Source organism: Sturnira hondurensis, unplaced genomic scaffold (assembly GCF_014824575.4).
Source record: "Sturnira hondurensis isolate 20B ecotype Veracruz unplaced genomic scaffold, ASM1482457v3 Scaffold0021490, whole genome shotgun sequence".
Lineage (NCBI taxonomy): Eukaryota > Metazoa > Chordata > Mammalia > Chiroptera > Phyllostomidae > Sturnira > Sturnira hondurensis.
In genome coordinates this window covers 421124-447358 of record NW_028094121.1, presented here as the reverse complement: position 1 = coordinate 447358, position 26235 = coordinate 421124, and the positions used below count along the sequence as shown (strand labels likewise).

General features: G+C 38.8%; 1 protein-coding gene across 5 annotated transcripts in view; it reads left to right on the top strand.

The window, feature by feature from the left end:
- The window catches only part of CCDC30 (coiled-coil domain containing 30), a 103806-nt gene that overhangs the window by 33980 nt on the left and 43591 nt on the right, over positions 1–26235 (top strand). For all 5 annotated transcript variants that reach the window (XM_037032527.1, XM_037032526.1, XM_037032528.1 and 2 more), the window contains one exon: positions 946–1044. In XM_037032527.1, the coding sequence (XP_036888422.1) occupies positions 946–1044 (99 nt within the window). The remainder of the gene's footprint in view (positions 1–945; positions 1045–26235) is intronic.

Below are 26235 nucleotides of genomic sequence, written 5' to 3'. Positions count from 1 at the left end.
ACTGTGGGAAACAGTGGGGCAATTCCTCTACAAAGGAAACATAGAACTACCATAATATCCAGCAATTCTGCTTCTGGATGTGTCCCCAAAAGGCCTGAGAAAGGGGGCTTCAACAGGTTCTATTATACTCATATCCTTAACAGTATTATTCACAATTGCCAAAAGGTTGAAGCAACCTTGTATGCCAATACATACTCGATGTATTGACAGCTGAATGGATAAAAATACAATGGAATATTATTCAGCCTGAAAAAGGAAGGAAATTCTGACATACGCTACCCCATGTATGAAACTTGAAGACATTATGCTAATTGCAATAAGCAAGCCCCCCAAAAAGGCAAATAGTGTGTGCTGTCCCTTATAAGAGGTACCTAGAGTAGTCAGAATAGAACAGCGGTTGCCAGGGACTGTGGGAAGGGCAGGATACGGAATTACTGGTTAGTGGGTGTAGAGTCTCAGTTTTGCAAGATGAAAAAAAATCCGAAGATGAATGGTGGTGCTGGTTGGAGAATAATGTGAATGTGCTTAATGCTAATGAACTGTACACTTAAAAAGGGTTAACATGGTAAATTTTGTGTTGTGTATAGTTTACCGAAATTTAAAATTGTAATCATTAGTGAGAATGAATAAACAAAGTCTTTGTAAATTTAAATATCTAATGCTGATATGTATTTATGTCTGATATACTTGTATACATATATACATGGGAGATAAACTTCAGAAACAGTGTACTGTGAACAGTGTTACTTCTGGAAAGGGGAAAGGGATTATTGGGGTAAGGTTATGTGAAGAAAAATAGCACTTTTTACTCTTTATACCTATATATTGTTTGTTTGAATTTTTTTTTAGACAAAGAGTGTGTTCATGAATTACTTGTATATTTTGGAAACAAAACCAGTCCCCCACCTGTCCAACTTTAGTATTTAAAATACTTTTGTATTTAAGGTTGAAAGGCTTAAAGAAGAGATTCGTGAATCTCAAGAGAGTAAGCAACTTGGAAACCACTCCGCTGGGAAAACTCTGGGTGCTGACCAGAATGTACAGGTATGTTAAAGTTCTCTTCCTTCTGATCTCCAATTTCTAAGGGAGCCACAGACTTACAGAGTATATCCGAGCAATCGGTGCTGATCGCTTGCTACTCTCTTCTGATTGCCTGTCTTTCTCTGTGGCTCAGCCATTAGAGTTGAGGAAGAAATGAAGGTGCAGAGGCTGTATTTCTGTTCAATTCTCCCCCACAGGGAATAATTAATTTGAAAAATATGAAGGGCTTTCTCTTTAAAGAAAAGAAGGATTTTACAAAGATGCAGCCAACTGGGGTATCTTTAATCATCAGAATGGAGTTGATTTGTAGAATCAACAGATGGTGGGGGCGTGGGTAACTGGGGCGTGGCTGCAGTGTGTACTGTGTCTAGTCTTGTCAGCATGATCAGCCTCTGAAGTAGTGGACAGAGTGATCAGTGATCAAACACAAGCCAAACTGAAGTGAGGGGCGATGTGTCTTCCACAGGGCTGTTTCACACATTCAGGTGAAGGAGCTGCCCCCCCCCATTCTTGGGGGCAGCCTTTCCCCTTACGTGCTTAATATGAGTGACATCCCGTGTTACTGAGGCATCTCATTCACTGAATTTGTTTTTATTGTAACTCCCTGGGTCCTATATACCAGCCCTTTTAGGCATCAGGGAAACTATAGTCACAGGATTCCTTGACTTCAGCCAAGGAACTAGTAGACTACCTGTCTCCCAAAATCCCCTTGGAGGTAAATAACTCATTTTTGTAGAAAAGAAGGAAGGGAGGGAGGGAAAGAGAGAAGGAAGGAGGGAAGGAAGGAGAGAAGGAAAAAAGGAATTTCCAGGCAGGACTTCAGTAACTTTTACCAAAATTGTTCCCAAAGAATCCAGTGTTGCTCTAATTTAAGGCAAGTTGATTTATTAGTAATTATTTTTATTTATCCTTCTATTATTTATTTAAACATAAGCTTTTGTATATTTATTCAGATTTTCACCCTTCTCAGTTTCTTTCCTTCTCTCTCTCTCTCTTTTTTTTAACTAAATGCTCCTGGAGATTCTTCCATATCATACAAGGAGATTTTCCTCATTCTTTAGGGCAGTCTAGCATTCTGTTGTGTGATGTACTATAATTTATTTAACCAGTCTCAGGTTGTTGGACACTTGGTGTCCTTTGCATATAGTATATGTAAGTATTTCTATAAGATAGAGTCATAGAAATGAGATTGTGGGGTTAGATGTCAGTGCATTTGTAATTTGGGTAAATACTATTTGCCAGATACTATTGTGTGGAAATTGTACTTTTTTTCCTCTCCCACCAGCAATAAGAGAAAACTAGTTTCCTAAAAAATTCATCAACTGAATGTATTGTCAACTTTTGTATTATCGCTAAATGATACATGAGAATGAGTGTCTCAATGCAGTTTTAATTTTTACTTACCTATTTATAGTGATATTGAACACTTTCATATGTTTAAAAGTTCTTTCTATGTTTTTTATAAAATTAACTTTATTGATATATTTACTATAATACAAGCATACATATTTTAAAAGTTGAGTTTAATAAGCTTTGACAAATACATCCATTTGTATAATCACAACCACTGCAATCAAGAAAGAAAATAGCCCTGGCTAGTGTAGCTCACTTGGTCCCACAAAGCCAAAGACCCTGGTCTGATTTCAGTCAGGGCATATGCCTAGTTTGTAGGTTCGGTCCCTAGTCTGGGCGTGTGAGAGGGGCAACTGATCCGATCAATGTTTTTCTCTCACATCAAGGTTTCTCTCCCCCTCTTCCTCCCTTCCCCTCTCTCTAAAAAAGAAATAATAATAAATAATAAACATTTATTATTATTATTATTATTAAAAGAAAGAAAGAAAACATATTCATTAGCCTAAAAATTTCCCTCCCCCTTTGCTGTCAATACCCCTAACTTCACCGTTTTCTATTATCATACCTTTCTAGAATTTCAAACACATAGAATCATCTAGTGTACACTCTTTTACGCTTGGCTTCTTTCACTTGTAATGCTTTTGAGATTTATCCATGTTGTTTCCTGTATCAGTAGTTCATTTCTTGTATTGTTGAGTAGTATTCCTACATGTATACTAATAATGCATGTATACTATGCATTATTTATCCACCCATTGGCTGGTAGACGAGCAGGTTGTTTCCACCTTTGACTGCTGTGAATACAGCTGCATCTAGTATTCGTATATTGGTTTTTCTACCCATCTTGGGTGAATACCTAGCTGTAGAATTAACCCAGTTGTAGAGTAGGTGTCTATTCAATTTTATAAGAAACTTCCAGGCTCGTTTTCAAAAAATTTGTACTGTTTTACATTCCTACCAACAATAGTATGGAACTTTTAGTTCCTCCTTATTTTCACCAACGTTGCTATTATCCATCTTTTAAATTCTAGCAAACATGTGGTGGCATCTCTTTGTTTTTTTAATTTGATTTTCAACACTAGTGACAATGAGTATGTTTTCACGTGCCCATTTGGCCCTTTGTGTACATTCTTTTGTGAAGCATCTGTTCACATTTTGTTCATTTTTACTTGTTATAAGTATGACATTGTTATTCTTTATAGTGAGTTGTTGGAATGCTTAACATATTTTGGATACTAGTCCTTCATTAGATATACATATTTCAAATATTTTCTCTTAGTATATCATTTTTTATTATTGTTTAAGTTAGTAAACTTAACTCCATTTTCACCCCACCTCAGCCCCCCACCCACCCATCCCTGTCTCCCACCCTCAAACCTACCCTCCATAAAGGACACATGTCCATGTATCCTTTATACATGTTTGAAGATAGCCCTTCCCCTGTTATTCCCCATTATCCCCCTCTCCCCTCCCCTCTGATTACTGTTGGTTTGTTCTTTAATCCAATGTTTCTGACTATATTTTACTTCCTTGTACAGAGTTTTATGAAGAGTAGTTGTTTTGAAGATTTGATGGAGACAGAATCATCACTCTGTCTTTTATAATTTTATGATAGGACACAAAAAGCCTAAGAAGTCTTTGTCTACAGCAAGGTCACAAAATATTTTTCCTATTCTCTAAAGGTTTTTAGCATCTACATTTAGGTTTAATATCCACTGAGTTATAATTTCCGTATATGCTGTGAGCTAAATATTGAGATTCATTTGTTTCCAAATATATAGCTGATTTTTCCAGAATCAGTCATTGAAAAGACAATTAGTTCCTTATTGAATTGCTTTGGCAACTTTATTAAAAATTGATTATGCAAGTCTATTTCTGAAGTCCATTCTGTTCCATTTATCCATACATTTGTTCTTAGGATAATACTATGCTGTCATTTTAAGTCTTAAAGTCAGAAAGAAAATGTCTCCTTTGTTCTTTTTCAAAGTTGTCTTGGCTGTTCTAGGTCTTTTGCACTTCCATATGTGTTTTAGAATCAACTTCTCAACTCTGACAAACATGTCTGCTAGAATTTTGATTGGGATTGCATTGAATTTTTAGATCAATTAAGGGAAAATTTATATTTTATCAATATTGAGTCCTCCAACGTGTAAACATGGCCTGACTTTCCCTTTATTTAGGTCTTCTTTACTTTATACCAGCAATGTTTTACAGTTTTCAGCACACAGGTCTTACATATATTTGATCAAATTTATTTTTAAAAATAGAAATATAATTTGCACACTATAAAATTTATCCTTTTAAATTATACAGTTTCATATAAAAATTACAGTGATTTTTCGTATAAAAAATTACACACAGTTGTGCAATTCTAGAATATTTATCTTATTCTAGAGTATTTTCATCGCCCTAAAAAGACACCTCCTACCATTAGTAGCCATTTCCCATTACCCAGACCCCAGCCTCTTGGCAGCCACTAACCTTTCTGTCTCAATGAATTTGCCCCTCCTGGACATTTCATATAAATGGAGTCATACAGTATATGCCTTTTTCATCTGGCTTCTTTCACTTTGCATAGTGTTTTCAAAACACAACCAATTGTAGCATGAATCAGTACTTTACGCCTTCCTGTGGCAGAATAATATTCTGTTATGCTAACATACACCGCTTTTTGCTTGTCCATTCATCAATTGATAGACATTTGGTAGTTTCCACTTTGAGGCTATTATGAGTGATGCTGCTGTGGACATTCAGGTACCAACTTTTGTGTGGACAGGTTTTCATTTCTCTTGGGTATGTACCTAGAATCGGAATATTGGGTCATAGGTTAACTCTATCTTTAAACTTTTGAAAAACTGTCAGGCTATTTTCCACATGAGTTGTACCATTTAACATCCCTATCAGCAGTGTATAAGACTTCCAATTCCAACATATCTTCACCAACGTATGTTCTATCTTTTTTTATTACAGTCATTCTCTTGTGTGTAAAGTGCTATCTTAGCGCAGTTTTGATTTGCATTTCTTGAATGACTAGTGGTATTGAACATCTTTTCATGTGTTTACTGACCATTTATATATCTTCTTTGGAAAATGCCTTCCAAATCCTTTGCAAATTTTTATTGGAGTTTTGTCTTTTTATTGTTGAGGTGCAGGAACTCTTTATACATTCTGTTTATTAGTCTCTGTTATAAACTAAATTGGGGTCCCCCTAAATATGTTAAAGTCCTAGCCCCCCGGTGCCTATGAATATGACCTAACTTGAAAATAGACTCTTTGCAAATGCAATCAAGTGAGAATGAAGTCATTAGGCATCACTCCTAATGACTGGTGTACTTATAAGGAGAGGAAATGACATGTGAAGACAGAGACACACAGGGAGTGGCCTGTGGTGACAGAGGCAGAAGCTGGAGTCATACACCTGCAAACCAAGGACAGCAAGAATAGAGAGGCACCACGAGAAGGTGGGAAGAGGCAGGGAAAGATTCTACCCAGAGTCTCAGAGGAAACATGGTCCTGCTGACACCTTGATTTCAGAGTTCTAGCTTCTAGAATTATGAGAGAATAAATTGCTGTTGTTGTAAGCTACCTTGTTATGGCAGCCCTAGGAAACTGGTACAAATGTTGGTGCCAGAAAGTAAGGTGCTTCCCTAACAAGTACCTGAAACTGGAGACATGCCTTTGGGACTGTGTCATGTTTAGTGGCTGAAATAATTTTGAAGTGCTAAATTAGAAAAAGTCTAAATCAGCTTGAAAAGACCATTGGTATAAATATGGACCTTAGAAGTGATTGTGGTGAGAGCTCAGAAAGAAGTAAAAACCATAGAGAGAGCTTTATCTCCTTAGAGAATACGTGGGTTGCCATAAACAGAATGTTCCTAGAAATACGAACATTGAAGGTGCCTTGCTGAGTCCTCACACAGCGACGAGGAGCGTGTTACTGTCTCTGGAGAAAAGGTGACCCTTTCTGCGGAGGAGCAGAGCACTTGATCGAATTATGTTGTAGCACTGGCTGGAAGTAAAACCTGTAAGCAGTGAACTTGGATCTTTAACGGAGGTGATTTCCAAACAAAATGTGAAAGGCACAGCTTGGTTTATCTTTTCTTAAAATAGATTATTTTTATTGTATTTTTTCCAATAACATTTATCCCCCTTATACCCTCTTCCACCTCCACCTAGCACCCTTCCCCTCGCAATCACCGCACTGTCGTCTGTGTCCACGATCCTTTTTTTTTTTTCACTTGGTCCTTCTACCTCCAAACCCCAGAGTGGTCAGCCTGCTCTCTATGAGTCATCTCTATTTTGCTTGTTAGTTCCGTTGTTCATTAGATTCCACATATGTGAGATTAAGGAAACAATCCCATTCACAATTATTTCAAAAAGAATAAAATACCTAGGAGTAAATTTAACCAAAGATGTAAAAGACCTATACTCAGAAAATTGTAAGACACTGAAGAAAGAAATTGAAGATGATACAAATAAGTGGAAGCACATATGGTATTCATGGATAGGAAGAATATCATTAAAATGTTCATACTACCCAAAGCAATCTACAGATTCAATGCAATTCCTATCTAGATACCAATGACATATTTCACAGAACTAGAACAGACACTTCAAGAATTTATACGAAACCACAAAAGATCCCAAATAGCAGCAGTGATCTTGAGAAAGAAGGAGAAATTTAGAGGAATCACGCCACCCAATATCAAACTGTATCACAGCCTGGTTAATCTTTGATGCTTGTGGTAAAAGGCAAACAGAAAGAGATCAGTTGAGAGATGAGTTAAAATCTTTTAATGATTTGACATTAAAAGCCTCGTAATACATTGTTACTATTTTTGTTTTGGTCTCTTACCTTTAAAAGGGATTTTTTAATGAGAAAAAGTCTTTCCTATCTGACCACGTGTTAACCATATCTAGAACTCATCATTAGTGCTTTAGCATAATTTAACGTTTCTTGTACTAGTGACAAACTCTCTGGTTTTGTTTATCTGCAAAAGTCTTCGTTTTACTTTCATTTTTTCAACTTTTTGTTTTTATGGTGGTAAAATACAGAAAACAAATATTATTTTGTTAACTCTTTTAAGTATAGAGTTTAGTGATATTAAGCACATTGTATTGTGCCTCCATCACCACCATCCAACTCCAGAACTCTTTTCATCTTGTGAAACCGAAACTCCATACTCATTAAATAGTAACTCCTTGTTCTCCCCTCACCACATGCATACACAGCCCCTGATAACCACCCTTCTCCTTTCTGTCTCCATGATTTTGACTATTGTACAGGCCTTATATAAGTGAAATCATACATCATTTGTTCTTTTGTGATTTGCTTATTTAACATAATGCCTTTGTTTTTTCCATGTTGTAGCATATGTCAGAATTTCCTTCTTTTTAAGGCTGAATATTAGTCCATAGTAAGTATATAGCAAAGGTTTATAGCTGTTCGTGCATCAACGGACACTTGTGTTGCTTTCGCGTTTCATCTGTTGTGAAGAATGCTCCTATGAGCGTGAGTCTACAAACAATCCATTCAAGTCCCTACTTTCAGTTCTTTTGGGTGTATACCTAGATGTGGGGTTGCCAGTTCATATGGTAATTCTCGGTTTATTTATTTATTTATTTTTTGAGGAACCACCACACCATTTCCCACAGTGACTGCACCATTTTTCATTGCCATCAGCAGTGTACAAGTATTCCAGTTTCTCCACATCCTCATAAACGCGTATTACTTTTTGTTGTTTTTTACTGTAGCCAACCTAATGAATGTAAGGTGGTATCTCATTGTGATCCTGATTTGCATTGTCCTAATAGGCAACGTGTGGATTTCTAACATAATAAGGCTTTATATTGACTCCCAGTGGTCCTTCCCCTTACTGCCTCCCACACAGAGCCAGCTGGAATGCACTAATGAGGAACACCAAAAATAAACGTTTCTTCTCTTTAAAGGTGTTTAGAAGTAGAAGTCTATAAACCTAGAAAAGGCACTCAGTGGATAAATAATCAATAATTGTTAAATGGCCTTTTAAAGTCAGTTACTGAGGAAAGAGGATGTAACTAAATAGATGTTTTTGCCTTCAAAGTTCTCTCTTGATCTCTCAAGAAGAAAAAACCTTCAGCTTCCTTGGTCCTGTTTAGCGGCCTGGCAACGATGGTTACCAAAAGCATCCTTCTCAGCAGAGAAACTGAGTGAACTAAGTGCTGTAAACAGTAGGCAATGAACTGGTCTCCGGGGCCTGACCCGGAGTCATGCTTTCCTTGGTGGGGATCTCCAGCTTTGAAGGCATTCGGGTACCTCGTGCCGGCATTCCTTTTCTCTGACCACTTTGTTTTCTGTTTCCTACCAAAAGGTACTAAAAGAACAGAAAGTCAGATTTGAGCACCTATAATCTCATAAGGACTTTCTGCTAGGGGTTTGACGTAAGTCATTAAACATTAACAGAAATCCTGGGAGGTAGATATTGTTCACCCTGTTTTACAAATTTGTGAGAGCGAGAGTCGAGATTTCAAATTTAAACTGACTACAAAACCCCTGTTTTTGCCACTTTGATTTTCAGGTCAGGGATCCTTGCAGTTCCCAGATGCAAATCTCTGGGTCTTCTACTCCCATGAAAACCAGAAGCCTTCACTCCCGGGGCACTCTGTAGGCAGCTTCCTCATTAGAGTTCTTTTGAAAACAGATGGGAGGGGGGAGTCCTGTGAATGTAGAAGGACAACTAAGTAAGAAAGCCACTCCCTTAAATCAAGCAGACTCCTCAAGATATGACTGTGTTCCTTACCCATGTCTATATGCCCACGGATTTAACATTAAATAGACCATCCCAGTGCTGCCAGAATGCCTGCTTGCAGAGAAGACGCTCCCATTGTGAGAAATGTTAGGCACCTGGCAGGAATTACAGGAATTATGGCCACAATATTTTGACCATCTGTCATATGCCATGGTCTGTTCTAGGGGTTTTATAGACACAGTCTTGTGTAATTCCTGAAACAGCCCTTTCTATGGGAAGTAGCAATATTCGTCTTTCATACTGAGAGAACTTAGAGGAACTTGACCAAAGTAGGAGAGAGAGCCAGGAGCTGATCCCGTTTTGTCTGGCCCCGGAGCTCATTTACTACAACTAGCCAACCCTTGTGAGGAGTTATATTCGGGATTTATTGTAACCCGTGGGGGTTACGGCATGCCTAGCACCGAGCACATATATCATTTCTTCCTGGAGGTTACGACCTCGCAGTATTTCGTTCTCTGCAGCAGCGGTCCCCAACCTTTTCAGCACGAGGGACCAGTTTTGTGGAAGACGGAGGGGGGTTGGAGGCGGAGCCTGCGTGAGCTCCCCTCGCGCCGGGTCCCACCAGGCCGGGGACCGGTACAGGGGGTTGGGGCCCCTGCTCCCCGGCGCCTCGCCTGCGTTCGTCATCGCATCTGTGCCTGTGAGAGGCTACAGCACAATGCAAGCCCGTGGGGGGATGGCAGGAACACTTGTACTGCTGTGCCTGGGAGGTGTAGCTTGGTCCAGAGCGTTAGGTGATCCCTGCCTTTCACGGAGCGGAACACTGACAGTGGAAAATTCCGAACCGCTTCACCGTTCTCCGGAGTCGCTGGCAGCTACCCCGAGCCAATGAGGCTTTTCCCTAGCGAGTCCATCGGTCGTCGTTGTCCTTCGCTGCGGACTGACAGGTGAGGCGGGCTCCCTTCAGCTGCTCACAGGTCTCCGCATCTGCCTGCTCATATCTCAGATTATTTGCCGTGCCTTTCCTGTGTTTTCCTGTTTTAAACTGTGATCGCCTAAAGTACATAAGTTGCCTAAGTACATAACTATGTTTAATATGCCACAATTACGGTAAATTTCAAATATCTATTCTTTTGAAAAGTTACGTTTTAAAGTTTGAGCGCTAAAATACATGGCATTCTCATACCTCGCAAACACAAAGGAAATGAGGGGAGGTGCCACTTTCGAGTTGTCTTGCACTCTGCACACGTTTGTCTTGCACTCTGCACCGAGACGTCCTGCTGGTGTGAGGGCAGGGCTGCGAGACGCCTACCCTCGGTGTCGGCCGCACCGGCCTGTCACCTGTGGGTGTGCAGACAGGGACACCACTGCGACCGTGGCCGGGAAAGAGGAAGAAGCTGCTCTAGGGGAAAATATATCCTTCCCCATACAGGTGTGCACTGCCGCTGAGAAGTCGACGTGATTCTAAAATAGGGCCTTTGACCCTTTCACCAGACAGGAAGGAGGATTTGTAAGAGTTACGCTTGGCTTGGAGCACCCATTTTCCCCTTAGTGCTCCTCCTCCTTTCCACCTCATCAGCTTGGGATTGCTATTCCTATTTTATTGATGTTAAACAAAAGGTTAATTGTGGATAATCGACTTTCTTAAACTGATGAATTAATTTTTTAAAAAATCTATAGGTTCAATGAATAGATATCTGGCAGTAAGTTATGGATCTAAAAATACAATAAGCAAAGCTGCAGAATACTTTTTCTGAAGTTTAATTAGATAAAACTGTATGAATCAACTTTTTCCTTTCTTCAACCTAAGTCAATGAATATTTTTATCTCTAAATTAAACTAAAAATTTAATTGACATTTTTTGAAACCTGTTTCTAAATAAAAATAATATCGGTGTTTCTTCTGTTTCCAAATTACACCTAAATATTTATAAACTTCTTTTGCATATAATTTTGTTACTAGACCAATCAACAATAAAAACTTACTTTTGGAAATTTTTATAGGTAAATGATCAGCTTAATTCCTAACAATCAGGAATCTGTGATGTATTTTTTGAATATGTTGCCAGATTGCAGCCAGGGCTCCTAATAATGCAAGTCTCCCAAAGACCCAAGACCAGACCAGAGATGAAAGTTGTTGGTGGGGAGAGATTTCAGGGTTATATAACCTCCAGTGAAGGCACTTAAGAAATGCAGCTTATCTTTACAGTAGATTTTTTAAAAGAATACAAATATATATTTTTTTAAACTGGTGATATATTTGAATAAAGATTTCCATCTTAGAACCTGAATTATCAATAATATAGGGAGACAGAGGGAGCCCAGTGTGAAAGGTCAAAACACAGTGAAGTACACGATTTGAACGAGGTAAGAAATAAAGAGATTATCTTTAGTTGCATTTTCTAATAGAGGTGAGGCAGACTTCATAAGGGTTTATTACTTTAAAATTACTGAAAATAGGCAAAAGGAGAAAATACACTCCCAGAAATGGGTAAATTTATGTCCTATGACGATGGTTACAGAAAGCAGGAAGTCAGGAAGGAGCCCATGAAAAAATGCTTTTAGGACTTAAATATAAGCCGTGAAACCATTAAAGCCCTAGAGGAGAACATTGGCAGGAAAATCTCAGATATTCCACGCGGCAATGTTTTTACTGTTACGTCCCCTAGAGCAAGGGACATAAAGGAAAGAATAAACAAATAGGATCTCATCAAAATTAAAAGCTTCTGCATGGCCAAGGAAAACAGTATCAAGATAAAAAGAGAAGCAACAGCTTGGGAAAACATATTTGCCAATGATACCTCAGACAAAGGTTTAATCTCCAAAATATACAAAGAACTCACTCGACTCCACTCAAAGAAGATGAGCAACCCAATTAAAAAATGGGCAAAGGACTTGAACAGACACTTCACCAAGGAGGACATACAGAGGATCCAGAGACACATGAAAAGATGCTCAATATTGCTAGCTATCAGAGAGATGTAAATTAAAACCACAATGAGATACCACTTTACACCAGTCAAAATGGCTATCATAAACAAAGAAACAAACAACAAGTGCTGGAGAGGTTGTGGGGAAAAGGGGACCCTAGTTCACTGTTGGTGGGATTGCAGACTGGTACAACCACTATGGAAAACAGTATGGAATTTTCTAAGAAAACTAAAAATGAACGTGCCTTTTGACCCAGCAATTCCACTCTTAGGAGTATATCCTAAGAACCCTGAAACACCAATCCAAAAGAACCTATGCACCCCGATGTTCATAGCAGCACAATTTACGATAGCCAAGAGTTGGAAGCAACCTAGATGCCCATCGGTAAATGACTGGATCAAAAAGCTATGGTACATTTACACAATGGAATTCTATGCTGCAGAAAGGAAGAAGGAACTACTACCCTTTGCAACATCATGGATGGAACTGGAAAGCATTATGCTGAGCGAAATAAGCCAGGCGGTGAAAGACAAATACCATATGATATCACCGTTAACAGGAAACTAAACAACAAAACAAACAAGCAAGCAAATATGACCAATGACACTCAAATACGGAACAGGCTGACAGGGTCCAGAGGCGAGAGGGGAGAGAATCATAGAGGAAAAGGGGATGGACTCACATGAACAAGTAGAAAGGACACATGGAAAATAACTAAGGGTGGAGGGCGGAAATGGGAGGGAGGTGGGGAGCACCAGGCGGGAGGCGGGCAGGGCTGGGAATATAAGACAGAAAACTGTACTTGAACAAGAATTAAATTTTTAAAAAAAAGAAAAAATATTTTATTGATTATGCTAAAAAAATAAAGAAAAAATGCTTTTAGGATAAACTAGTCTGTCGAAATCATAAAGATGATTTAAAGGTAAGTGAGCCCTGGCTGGTGTAGCTCAGTGGATTGAGCACGGGCCTGTGAAGCAAAGGGTCGCCAGTTCAATTCCCAGTCAGGGCACATGCCTGGGTTGCAGGCCAGGTCCTCAGTAGGGGACACATGAGAGGCAACCACACATTGATTTTCTCTCCCACTCTTTCTCCTTCCCTTCCCCTCTCTCTCAAAATAAATAAATAAATAAATAAATTTTTAAGAATAAATGTGAAAATTCAGAAGAATCCAGTAATGTAAATGGCCACTTACAGATACTTTCTGTAATCAAGGTGTCCACATATTCCTAACTATCATCCCTGTTTTCCAGATGAGGAAACTGAGGTTAAGGAAAGTTATGTAACTGACTCAAGGTCCCACTGTTGGTAAATTGTAGAACAGGACTCTTCTCTTTTTTAATCTTATATTTCAATTACAGTTTACATTCAGTATTATTTTTATATTAGTTTCAGGTATAAAGCATAGTGGTTAGACAATCATATACTTTACAAAAGGTGCCCCTCTGCCAGTATTTCCAGTGTGCACCTGGCCCCATACATAGTTATTAGAATATTAGTGCCTGTATTTCCTATGCTGTACTTTACATACCTATGACTATTTATAACTACCAATTATAATTGAGTTTATTGGGTTGACATTGGTCAATAAAATTATATCGGTTTCAGGTGTACCCTTCTATACTCCATCATCTGTATGTTCTATTGTTTATTCCCCACCTCAGGCAAATCTCCTTCCATCACCATTAATCCCTCCTATTCCCTCTTCTACTGCCCCTACTTCCCCCTTCCCCTGTGGTAACCACTGGGAGATTTTTTGTTTTCGATTAATCCCATCACCTTTTTCACCCAGCCCTGCATCCCCTCTCCCCTCTGACAGCTGTCAGTCTGTTCCCTATCAATGAATCTGTCTCTATTTTGTTTGTTAGTTTACATTGCTCATTAGATTCCACATATGAGTGAAATCATACAGTACTTGTCTTTCTCTGAGTGGCTTATTTCACTCAGCATAATGCTCTCCAGGTCCATCTATGATATTGCAAATGGTAAGATTTCCTTCTTTTTTATGACCAAGTATTATGGTATTCCATTGTGCCAATGTATGGCAGGTTTTTTATCTACTTGTCTACTGATGGACACTTGGGTTGCTTCCAAACTTGGCTATTGTAAACAACATTACAATGAAGACAGGAGTGCATATATTCCTCCAAATTAATGTTTCGGGTTTCTTTGGATATATTCCTATAAGTGGAATCACTGGGTCGTAAGACAGTTCCATTTTTAATTTTTTGAGGTAATTTCATACTGCTGTCCACAGTGGCTCCATGTAACTACCAATGTGTACTTCTTAATCCCTTCGCCTTTTTCACCCATCTGTTAACTGTCACTCTGTTCTCTGTATCTAGGAATCTGTTTTATTTTGTTTGTTTGTTTATTTTGCTGTTTGAATCTCACATATAAGTGAAATCAAATGTTCTTTGCCTTTCTCTGACTGACTTAGTTCACTTAGCATGTATTAAGATTTCATTTTTTATGGCTGAGTAATATTCTACTGTGTATGTGTGTGTGTGTGTGTGTGTGTGTATATAGTAACTGAAAACATTTTTTAAAATATGTTTATTGATTTTAGAGAGAGGAAAGGGAGAGGGGAAAGAGACACATGCACACAAAGAAAGAGAAACATCAGTTGGTTGCCTCCCATATGTTCCCTAGTGGGGTATTGAACCCACAACCTAGGTAGGTGCCCTTACTATGAATTGAATACCCAGTCCTTTGGTGTATGGAACTATAGTCCAATCAACTGAGCCATACCAGCCAGGGCATACCACAACTTTTTAATCTGTTCTTCTATTGATGGTCACTTGGTTTGCTTCCATATTGTGGCTATTATAAATAACACTGCAATGACCATATGGGTGTATATAATCTTTCAAATTAGTGTCTTAGATTTCCTCAGATATATACCCTGAAGTGGAATTGCTGAGTCATAAGGCAGTTCCATTTCTACTTTTTTGAGGAAACTCCATACTGTTTTCCATAGTGGCTGTACCAATCTGCAGTTCCACCAACAGTGCAATATGTGTGGAACCACAAATGTTCTGGAAATAAAGCAATCTTGAGAAAAAGAACAAAGCTGGAAGCATCATGCTTCCTGATTTCAAACTATATTACAAAGCTTTAGCAATCAAAAAAGTACAGTATTGGCATAAAAACAGACACATAGATCAGTGAGACAGAATGGAGAGTCCAGAAATAAACCCATGCATATGTGGTCAATTAATATACAATAAAGGAGTCAAGAATATGCAATGAGGACTTCCAGTCAAGGTGGAGGCATACGTAAACATGGCTCGCCTGCTTACACAACCACAGCAAAAATTAAAACTAAACTACAAAAAAGCTATTACTCAGAACTGTCAGAAAATCAAGCCATATGGAAGTCTGACAACCAAGGAATTAAAGTAGTCACATTCATTCACATGGGTAGGAGACATGGAGACATGATGACACAGAACAGGCTAGTTCCACACCCCTGTATGGTGGATAAAAATTGGGAAGGATATCTTAGGAGTGAGGGATCCCCGCCCCACACCAGACCACCCAGCCTAGGGTTCTAGGACAAGGAAGACAAATCCCCACAATTTCTGGCTGTAAAAACCAGTGGAGGCGGGGCGGGTGGAGGGGTGGAAGAAACTGCAGGATTCTCAGGCATCTCTTAAAGGACCCAAATAAACTTATACAGACTCACTCTCTCTGGGATCCAGTACCAGGGCAGCAGCTTGAAGGTCACCAGTCTCATATAGAGAGAAACTGAAGTATCTGGCATCAGGGCAAGAGCCAGGGGACAGCTTCCTCCCAGACAAAACTCCAGAGGCCAGGCAGCAGCCACTGTCCCTTTTTTGAGCCTTCTGCCACACAGAGCCACAGTGTGGTGGCACCATACCCAAGACCCCAGCAACCTGATTCCATGGGTTGCCCTGCCCTGGCAGTTACCCAAGGCTCTGCTCCATTCAACTATGTGCCCACCCAAGCAGTTAACAGTGGCTTTTCTACATTAGGCCACACTACTAAGATAGGGAGTCAAAGCAGCTCTACCTAATACATAGAAACAAGCACAGCAAGGGTGCCAAAATGAAGAGACAAAAGAAATACATGACCCAAAATGAAAGAACAGAGCAAACTCCAGAAAAAGAACTAAACAAAATGGAAATAAGCAATCTATCAAATGCAGAGTTCAAAACACTTTCTATTAGGATGTTCAAGGAACTCAGTGGTACTTTAAAAGCATAAAAATAATCTAATCAGAAATTAAGGTTACATGAATTGAAATGAAGAAAAATTTACAGGGAATTGCCAGTGGAGTGGATGAAGCCAGGATTCAAATCAGTGGTTTTGGAACATAAGGAAGAAAAACACATTCAATCAGACTAGCAAGAACAAAAAAGAATTTTTAGAAGTGAAGATTGGGTAAGGAGCCTCTGGGACAACTTCATATGTACCAACATTCACATCATAGGGATGCTGGAAGGAGGGGAGAAAAAGCAAGAAATTGAAAACTTAATTGAAAAAATAAAGAAAACTCCCAAATTTGGTGAAGGAAATAGACATACAAATCCAGGAAGCACAGAGAGTCCCAAACAAGATGGGTGTGAAGAGGACCACACCAAGATACATCATAATTAAAATGCCAAATTTAAAAATTAAGAGAGAATCTTAAAAGCAGCAAAAAGCAGATAGTTACCTACAAAGGAGTTGCCATAAGACTGTCAGCTGATTTCTCAAAGGGAACTTGTCAGGCTAGAAGGGACTTCCAAGAAGTGTTCAAAGTGATGAAAAGCAAGGACCTATGATCTAGATTACTCTATCCAGCAAAGCTATCATTTAGATTGGAAGGGCAGATATAGTACTTCCCAGTCAAGGTAAAGCTAAAGGAGTTCATCATCACTAAGTTCTTATACGAAATGTTAAAGGGACTTATTTAAGAAAAAGAAGAAGATGAAAACTATGAACATTAAAATGATAACAAACTCACAACTATTAACGATTGAATCTAAAAAACAAACTAAGCAAACAAGGAGAACAGAATCATAGATATGGAGATTATTTGGATGGTTACCAGTTGGGGGGGAGGAGGGGAAAAATGGGGGGAAAGGTGCAGGGATTAAAAAGTACAGATTGGTAATAACAGAATAGGCAGGGGGATAGTAAGAACAGTATAGGAAATGGAGTAGCTGAAGAACATATATGCATGACCCATGGACATGAACTAAGGGCTGGGGATATTGTCAGAGGGAGTAGGGGATGCTGGGTGGAGGGGGGCAAAGGGGAAAAAACTGGGACAACCGTAATAGCGTAATCAATCAAATAGTTTTTAAAAGAATATACAATGACTAGGGGGTGGGCTGGGCTGGGAGTAAAAGACAGAAAACTGCACTTGAACAACAATTAAAATATAAAAAAAAGAATATACAATGGGTAAAGGACAGTCTTTTCAATAATTCTATTGGGGAAACTAGACAGTAATATGCAAACATCTCAAAATGGATTAAAGACTTGAATTTACAACCTAGAATGAAAGAACTACAAAAAGAAAACATAGATGATAAGCTCCTTGACACTGGTCTTGGTGATAATTTTTTGGATCTGACGCCAAAAAATAAACAAGTGGAACTACATCAAACTAGAAAATGTCTGCACAGTAAAGGGAACCATCAGCAGATGAAAAGGCAGCCTACCAAATATGAGAAAATATATGCAAATCATATATGCAATAAGGTGCTAAATATCCAAAATATATAAAGAACTCATACAACTCCATAGCCAAAAACCCCAAAATGATCTGATTTTAAAATGGACAGAGCATCAGAATAGACATTTTTCCAAAGAAGACAGATGGCCAACAAGTACATGAAAGGATGCTCAACATCCCTGATCATCAGGGAAATGCAAATCGAAACCACAATAAGCTATCACCTCACACCTGTTATAATGGCCATTATCAAAAAGAGAATAAATAGCAAGTGTTGGTGAGGATGTGGAGAAAAGGGAACACTTGTGCAGTGTTGGTAGGATTGTAAGTTAGTGCAGCCACTATGGAAAACCTATGGTGGTTCCTCAAGAAGTTAAAAATAGAGCTACCCTATGATCCAGTGATTCCACTTCTGGGTGTTTATCTAAAGAAAATGAAAACACTGGTTTCAAAAGATATCTGCACCCCCATGTTTGTTGCCACATTATTTACAATAGCCAAGATATCGAAACAACCTAAATGTTCATTGGTGAATGAATGGATAAAGAAAATTTGGTGAGTATCTCCAGTGTAATATTATCCATCCATAAAAATATGAAATCTTGCCATTTACAACATGAATGGATCCTGAAGGCATCAAGTGAAGTAAGTCAGATACTAGATGACCTCACTTGTATATGGAAGCAAAAAACAAACAAAACACTCAGCCATGGATATAGAGAAGAGATTGGCGTTTGCCTGAGGTGACATGGCGGCTGGCAAGAGGGGAATGGATAAAGGGGGTCAAAAGATTCAAATGTCCAGTTATAAAGTGAATAAGTCAGGGGCATGCAATACAGAGACTATACTTAACAATCCTGTGTTGTCTATTTGAAAGTAGCTAGGAGAGTGGATCTGGAAAGTTCTTATTGCAAGGGAAACAAATTGTTTTAACTGTGTATGGTGACGGATGCTGACTGGACTGTTGCAATCATTTTGCAGCATATACAAACATTGAACTATGTTGTACACCCAAAACTAATATAATGTTATGTGTCAATTACAACTCAATAAAAATTAAATAAAATAAAACAAGATCTTATAAGTTAGAGTTGGTTTGAATTCTAGTGGTCGCTGTGTGACCTTGGGCAAATTACATAATATATCCGAACCTCACCTAAGTTCTCTGCTAAAAGAGTATACTTATAGTTCCAACCTCAAAGAAATCCTGGGAAAACAGAATGAGATAAAGCATGTAAAGAATTAACCATAATGTCTGACATATGTTAAGCACTAAATAGTAACTGATAACATTTTTACAATTACTATGATCAATTTGGTAAGATTTCAATGATGCCTTATGTTTGGTGGGTGCTTAAAATTGACAAAATACTTTCAAAATCACATTTTACTCTTGTTCTGATGGCTATAATGTACATAGGATAAGCATGAGCTCTATTTTCTTGTTTAGAAAACAGGCTTAGAGAGAAAATGCATCTTATCAGCTGTACTGTGCACTAGTTTTCCCAGCTTTCTCTCTCCCCTAGATGACTTTATAATTGAGGTAGGCATAAAAATATTATTAGAATTTATAGGAAACATTATTATATATAGGATTAATTATGTTAAAAAAAAACCTTTTGCAGATATAGAAAATGAGCCAAGAAAAAATTGAAATATTTGCAAGTGAGTTGTCAGAAGAGAGAGAAGGGAGAAAGCAATCGACATCTGATCCTAACACTGGGCAGAAGGCTTTGGAAGTTGAAAGTGAGGTATTTTGCCACTTAGGATGTTATTTTCCTGTTTTTACATTTCTAATTTAGGGATTCCATGTTATCATTCATTTTGATTTTAAAATAACTTATAGCTATAGAATATATATTTCTATTAGTAATAATGGAGTGACTATTTCCCTTAGCTGAGGTCCAGAACTAGACAACGAGAGTCTTTTAAGAAGCAGGTGGTTATCATAGGGTCACCAAGTCAGGGACTTGCGTCTCCTTTTAACCACTTGTCCTGCCATCTTGGAAAGGTCTATCAGGAGACACAACCAGCCTATCTCTGGAAAAGAGATGTGGAGGTGAGTTCATGGAGGTTGATCACCAATTTAGAGGACAGCGACTGTCAGTTTGCTGGGTGGGTGGCAGCCAGTGCATTCTCCCAAATCCCATCCTGCTAATCTATGGGAATCTTCCACGAAATGAGGCAGGAAATTGATCCCACTTGCCCTCTTCCTGTGGGTTTGGGTGGCCACTCCTTACCTTCTCTCCTTTTTGCTCAGTATCTTCCTCATCAATATTCTCCTCTCCCTGATCTCAAGACTTAGGGAATATAAAGTGGCTCCTCTCCTAAAGTAAATTCTGTATCACCTGTTCCCTTCATAGAGCACGACAACGGACTCTCAGGCCCCAGTCATCCACCAGTCAAATACTGCATATTCATGTCAGCAATGTAGAAATTTGATCTTAAAAATCTGCCTCTAAATAAAGTATTTTCTCTCATGGGAAAAAAACCAGGATTAGAGGAAACCTTAGTTGACTAAGTCACTGAATATACTTCATTAAGTAAGGTAGCATACTTTGTAGTTAAGAACACTTCCAGGCTATGTGAATTGAAACAGATCACTTACGTTCTCTGAGCCTCGGTTTCAATAACCCTTACCCCATCTGTTGTCACAAGACTGAAGGTAAACCATGTAGCACATTGTTCTAGAAAAGGCAACTTTTTAAAAGGATGCATTTAAAAACAAGTGCTGTAGCCCATGCTGGTGTGACTCGGTGGATTGAGCACTGGCCTGTGAACTGAAAGGTTGCTGGTTCGATTCCCAGTCAGGGCACATGCCTGGGTTGCAGGCCAGGTCCTGTGTTGGGGGTGTGTGAGAGGCAACCAATCCATGTATCTCTCACACATTGCCGTTTCTCTGCTTCTCTTTCTCCCTCCCTTCCCTTCTCTCTAAAAGTAAATAAATAAAATCTTTAAAAATAAAAACAAGTACTATAACCAATGTCAGAATTGCTGAAGAATTTATCTTTATGCAAGCCCTGCATAAAGCAGGAATGGCTCACAAAACCTGGGCTTTGAACCTGTGAACCATACAAATTGAATGTTTAGTCTAATTAACTGATTTAAGTAAGCTTATTTTAATCACTAAGAAAGGAGTCTGCCCCCAGAGGACAGGTTGAAATATGGGGCTCAGCAAAGTAAGTTTACAGTCACCTGTAAGGGAAAAGACATGCAGGTTACGATTATTGCAATAGTCTTATTAACTCTATTTCACATAATTATAGCTGTAAACCTACTTTTGCCCACCCCCGTATTTAAAATAAGAAATTCATCAAAATCATTTCAAAGACTCCTTTTTAGATATATTAAACCTTTTATGGGAAAGGTCTTATTTTATTCTACTGAATATCTTCATTTCTTCATTAGGAATTGCAAAAGTCAAAGTCAGAACTTACATGCCTTTATAACGAAATTCAAAGTCTTCCAGAGGCAGCAGAAGATCATTTTTTAGTAGCTTATAACCTGCTGCAAAGAGAGAATTCTGAATTAGAAACAAAGGTGAGACTGAGTTATTAAGTATTTCAATGTTTGATATATGACATATCACTGATAAAAATAAGATAAAAGGAAATAAATTTTCAGTAAGAGATGACATGGAAATTGGAGTTTCTTTGATTATGATAAAATAAGTTACCATATAGTATGGGTTATAAATCAAGCTGAATTTTAGAATAAATATTCAGACTTCAGCCAGTACTTCACTCTTAGGATCAATATATTTTTTAACATTAAGTCAGCTTCCTAATGACTTAATTTTTGGAACGCAGACTATAAAGTAAAAGGTTTACTTAAAAATAAAGTTATCATGTGATAGAGCAGTTCCACTTCTGGACATACACCCAGAAGAATTCAAAGGAGAATCTCAAAGAGATATTTGTACAACTGTGTTCATAGCAGCAGCGTAATCACAACGTCTGCAAGGTGGAAACAACCCACATGCCCACCAACAGACACGTGGAGAAGCAAACTGTGGTGCACACGTGCAGTGGAATATGATGCAGCTTTAAAAAGAGGAAATTCTGCAATATGCTATCACAGGGCTGAAACTTGAGGGCGTTGTGGGAAGTGAAATTGACCAATCACAAAAAGACAAGTACTGTGTGATTTCACTTATGTACGATTCTTAGGGCAGTCAAAGTCATAAAGACAGAAAGTATAATGGTGGTTACCAGGGAGAGGGAGGGGCAGGGTGTTACAGTTGAATAGGTATGGGGTTTGCCTTACAAGGCAGAGAGTAACAGGTCGGTGGTGGCAATGGCTGCCCAACAATGTGAATGTCTGTGATGCTGCTGAGCTGTATGCTTAGAAATGGTGAAGATGGGGAATTTTAGGTTAGGTATATTTTACCACAGTAAAAATGATAAACAAATAAAAGGTTACCTAAATGTCTTTGAATTTAAACCTTACAGTCAAAACTTCTTTCTCGGTTATACTGATATTAGGCTCATGTTTAGAATCAGGAAACCATTTAAATGTCCTGGCCCCAGTGTGTTCGCCAAGTACCAAAGTGGTGTCCAGACCAGGGTTACTGCGACACCAGACGGAGGAGTTGCCTGTAGTGTGACTTCTGGAGGCCCACCTGGCAGGGTATCACCAGCTCCCAGCTGAAATTTTTCTTCATCCATCACTGTGTTGACCTTGATTAAAATGGTGAGGAGTGAAGGCTAGAGCACAGCAGTTAAAATATATTGCGTTATGTTTTAACACCACACGTGAAGTGAAGGGTCAAATCAAGGCCTAATTTATCCAATATGCAGTTGGTAAACTGAAAGAAAGGAGCAAATTGCTGAAGGATTGGGACGTAGATCAAATAGTATATGACCTAGGAAGGGGAAAGTCCAGAACCCAGGGTTTGTTGCCTGGGAGCGGAGGAGAGCCACGTAGGACATGGCCCGCATAGAAGCTTTGTCTGCGGGACATTGTCAGTAAGGTGGTTTATCATCACACTGTACAGCTACAGGATCTTGTCTTTCAAAATAGGAAATTTCACAGAGGATGAACTGAGATGAGAAGAGTGTAGCATAAAAACGAGAGATCCAGATCACTATGCTGGTCATCTGGCTTTCTCTCGCTCTTTCTTTCCCATAAAAACAAACACACAAAAACAAAAAACAAAAAATCCCATCTTGTTTTCAAATAATTGCAGGCTTATAAAAAAGTTGCAAAGGTAGTAGAAAGAATTCCCACACGCCTTTACTCCCCCAAGTATTAACACGGTGCCGTGTTTGCTTTGTCATTCTCTCTCTCTGTACACACACGCACACATGCTTTATTTTCTGAGCCCTTCAAGAGTAACTTGCAGACAGAGTCCTCCTTTACCACTAAATATAATATTTCCATGCATATTTGCTAAAAACAGTGACATCTCTTTATCACAGTACAAGTCTCAAAATCAAGAAATGAATCTTAATTTAGTACTATTACCTAATCTCCAGCTCATATTCAGATTTTTATCATTGTTCGACTCTATGGCAAAAGAACAATTTTTTTCTTGTCCAGGAACCAATCCAGGAACATACATTACATCACCCTGTGCTTCCTTTACATCTGCAGCGGTTCTTCGGTCTTTCTTTGTTGTTCATGACTTTGATATCTTTTAAGAGTACAGATCATTTATTTTGAAGAATGTCCTCAATGTGGGTTTGTCTGATGTTTCCTTACAGTATAACCGAGGTATTTTTGGCAGGAATACTGCAGCAGCGATGTTGTGTCCTCGGTGCATTACATCCAGAGACACACAGTATCCTTTGTGCCACTACTAAGTAATGTGAACTTGATCGTTTGGCTGGTTAAGACAGTATCTGCCAGATTTCTCCCCTGTGAAGTTATTGTTGTTCCCTTTGCAATTAATAAATATCTTGTGAGGAGATACTTTGAGGCTGGATGTTTTGTTTCCCACCAAACTTTTACTCATTAAAAGTTTCTGTTTAGAATTTAATTTTTTCGTTATATTCCAGTTGACTTTCAGAACATAGAATGCTTTAGACATAAAGGTAGTCTTGCTGAGAGTAGCTAAAAATGTTGTGTTTTTATGTATTTACTAAAGTTCCTGTTTTATAAGCCTTTGGGTCATTTTGTTTAAGTCACAGTGCCTAGACTCATAGGCACAGAATTTCGAGCCGGATGGGATGTGGTCATGCGGGCCAGTACCCTCAGTTTTACATATAAGAACACCGGGCTCACAGACGTGAAAACAGCTGGCAAGTTGCCTGGCGATTCTAGCCTAAGCTCTGTACTCCCTGCCTGGAGCCTCATGCTTAAAGTGGAACGATCAATTTAATACTTCATGCACTTAAAGTCCGGCTGAGTACTAGACTGAGCTGTGCTACTAAGATAAAACGTTGGTAGGGCGGAGCCTGTGGGCCAAATATCTTCATTTCTTCATGGCACAGACGTTGCAGGGCTGGCCCTGCTCTGCAACGTCTGCGCCATGGGAGCTCCCGCGGATAGAATTCTCTTCGTGGTAAAGAGCAAAGCGTCTACCTACCTAAGATGTTCACCATCACGGGCAAATCCAGAATACCTAGGAAAGACTCGGTTTTAGTGTGTCACCATGCTCTTCAGAAACCTACATCAGTTCTCAGGTTGCTATAATATCAAATTTAAATTCCTTTCGGCCTTCTTCTTAAGCAACTCAAAGGTATTATCTTCAATGTTTACATTTTGACACTGACCATACACAATTATTAAGTAGTATTTTAAAATCTCTTTTTTTCCTGCTTACAAAAGTATAGCAAGCCTGATGAGAAGTCTTCTCTTTCGAGTCCCTTCAGAAAGTGGCTCCTCCCCTCAGTCTCACTGTGTTCCCTCGTCTCCTCGTTTTGTAGCCCTTCCTCCAGTAAGGCCGTTTTCCTTACTCCTCCTCAAATACCCTGTATTCAGTTCCACACCAGTGCCTCTGACCGTACCTCTCATGCTTCAAATGCTTTATATGTGCTATAGCCTCTTACCTATCCATATCTTTCCTCCCCCCGAGGCCCCGCCCCAGAGCAGGGCTCTCTCCCCAGGCAAGGGTATAGTTTGCACAAGATTGTATGGATTTGTGAGATGATGGTCTATATCACATACTGTAGTTTCTCTTCAGAGAAGTAAAAAGGCCTAGGAAATGAAACAAAGGAATCTCTTGAAGTAACTTAAACTAATCTTTAGAATTACATTCATTGTGTCCTTACAGTCAAACACAGCTACTGCAAAAACCTTGCATTTTCAGACGGGCTCAGAATGGGAGTCTCCGGTTGTTGTCTATTTTAGTGCGACCCTTCGATGGGGATCGGTCTTCTACTCTGAGAACTATACCTCGCCCACTCTTTTTTCCACCTTCTGGAAGCGTTGTTCATTTTATAAAGAGCAATCTTTGAGGACAGGAATATGTTTTTCTGAAAAATAAAAAAAAAAGAACAACAAAAGAAATCCTAAACAAATGTTTTGCCAAATTACACGACAGACCAGTGGCTCCCAGAGCATCCACCTGCAGCAGAATTGCCTGGGAGACCAGTGCAAACCCCCATCTTCCAGCCCAGACCACTGGTTCTGAATCCGGGGGGGAGCGGCAAGGAGTGAGGACATGTTTAAATGACTCAGAGAATCGATGCCCTTTTTTGCTAAAGTTTGAGAACCATTACCATAGTCTAGGAGCCTTTACACATTCAAACGTTTTCAAATGAATAGGATCAGACTGGAAGAAATTTGTACCTGTAATGTACATATAATATTCTTTCTAATGTTTATGTAGCAATATATTATTGCTTTTATGAATCAATGAAGTACATTGAAAACTTGAGAACAAAAATGTATAACAGCGTGAAACTCTGTAGAACACATTTTATTTTCCTTGCTAAAAGATAGAACAAAATCCTGAGAAGCCAATCCTAGACCAAAAATAACATTTTATTTTAAAAACCATGGATTTATCACCCTTATGCCTGTGGTAAAAGTGATTAGACTATATAACAACTGCACGTAGTATGTCAGTTTATTGCTTAAGGCAATAACTATTTAATCGTTTAATGGAACCACTATATTTTCTCACAATTATACATAAGAATATGCAAAATAGAATATCTGTCTTTTCACTTAACTTCACAGGTCTTGAAGCTTGCACAAGAATTTGAACAATTAAATAATTTTACTTTAGGGACAAATACTGCAGCTGCTAATTTAATTACAAAAGAAAATACCTGTAAAGATCTCATGTCTAAAGTACCAGTTTTGGAAGTAGTCACTCAAAGCCTAAAGGAAGAGAGAGAGGAACTCTGGTAAACTGCAAAAATCCCCTATCATGTTAATTATTTGGGGGGTATATTTTATTTGGCTCAATCACTATAATTTATTTTATTTTATTTTTTTCATTACCATTTACCTCCCTTATATCCATTTCCACCTTCACCCACCTCTCTCCTCCCCCACCCCCTGCAATAATTTGACATTCAATTCCAAATGATATGAGTGGAAAAAT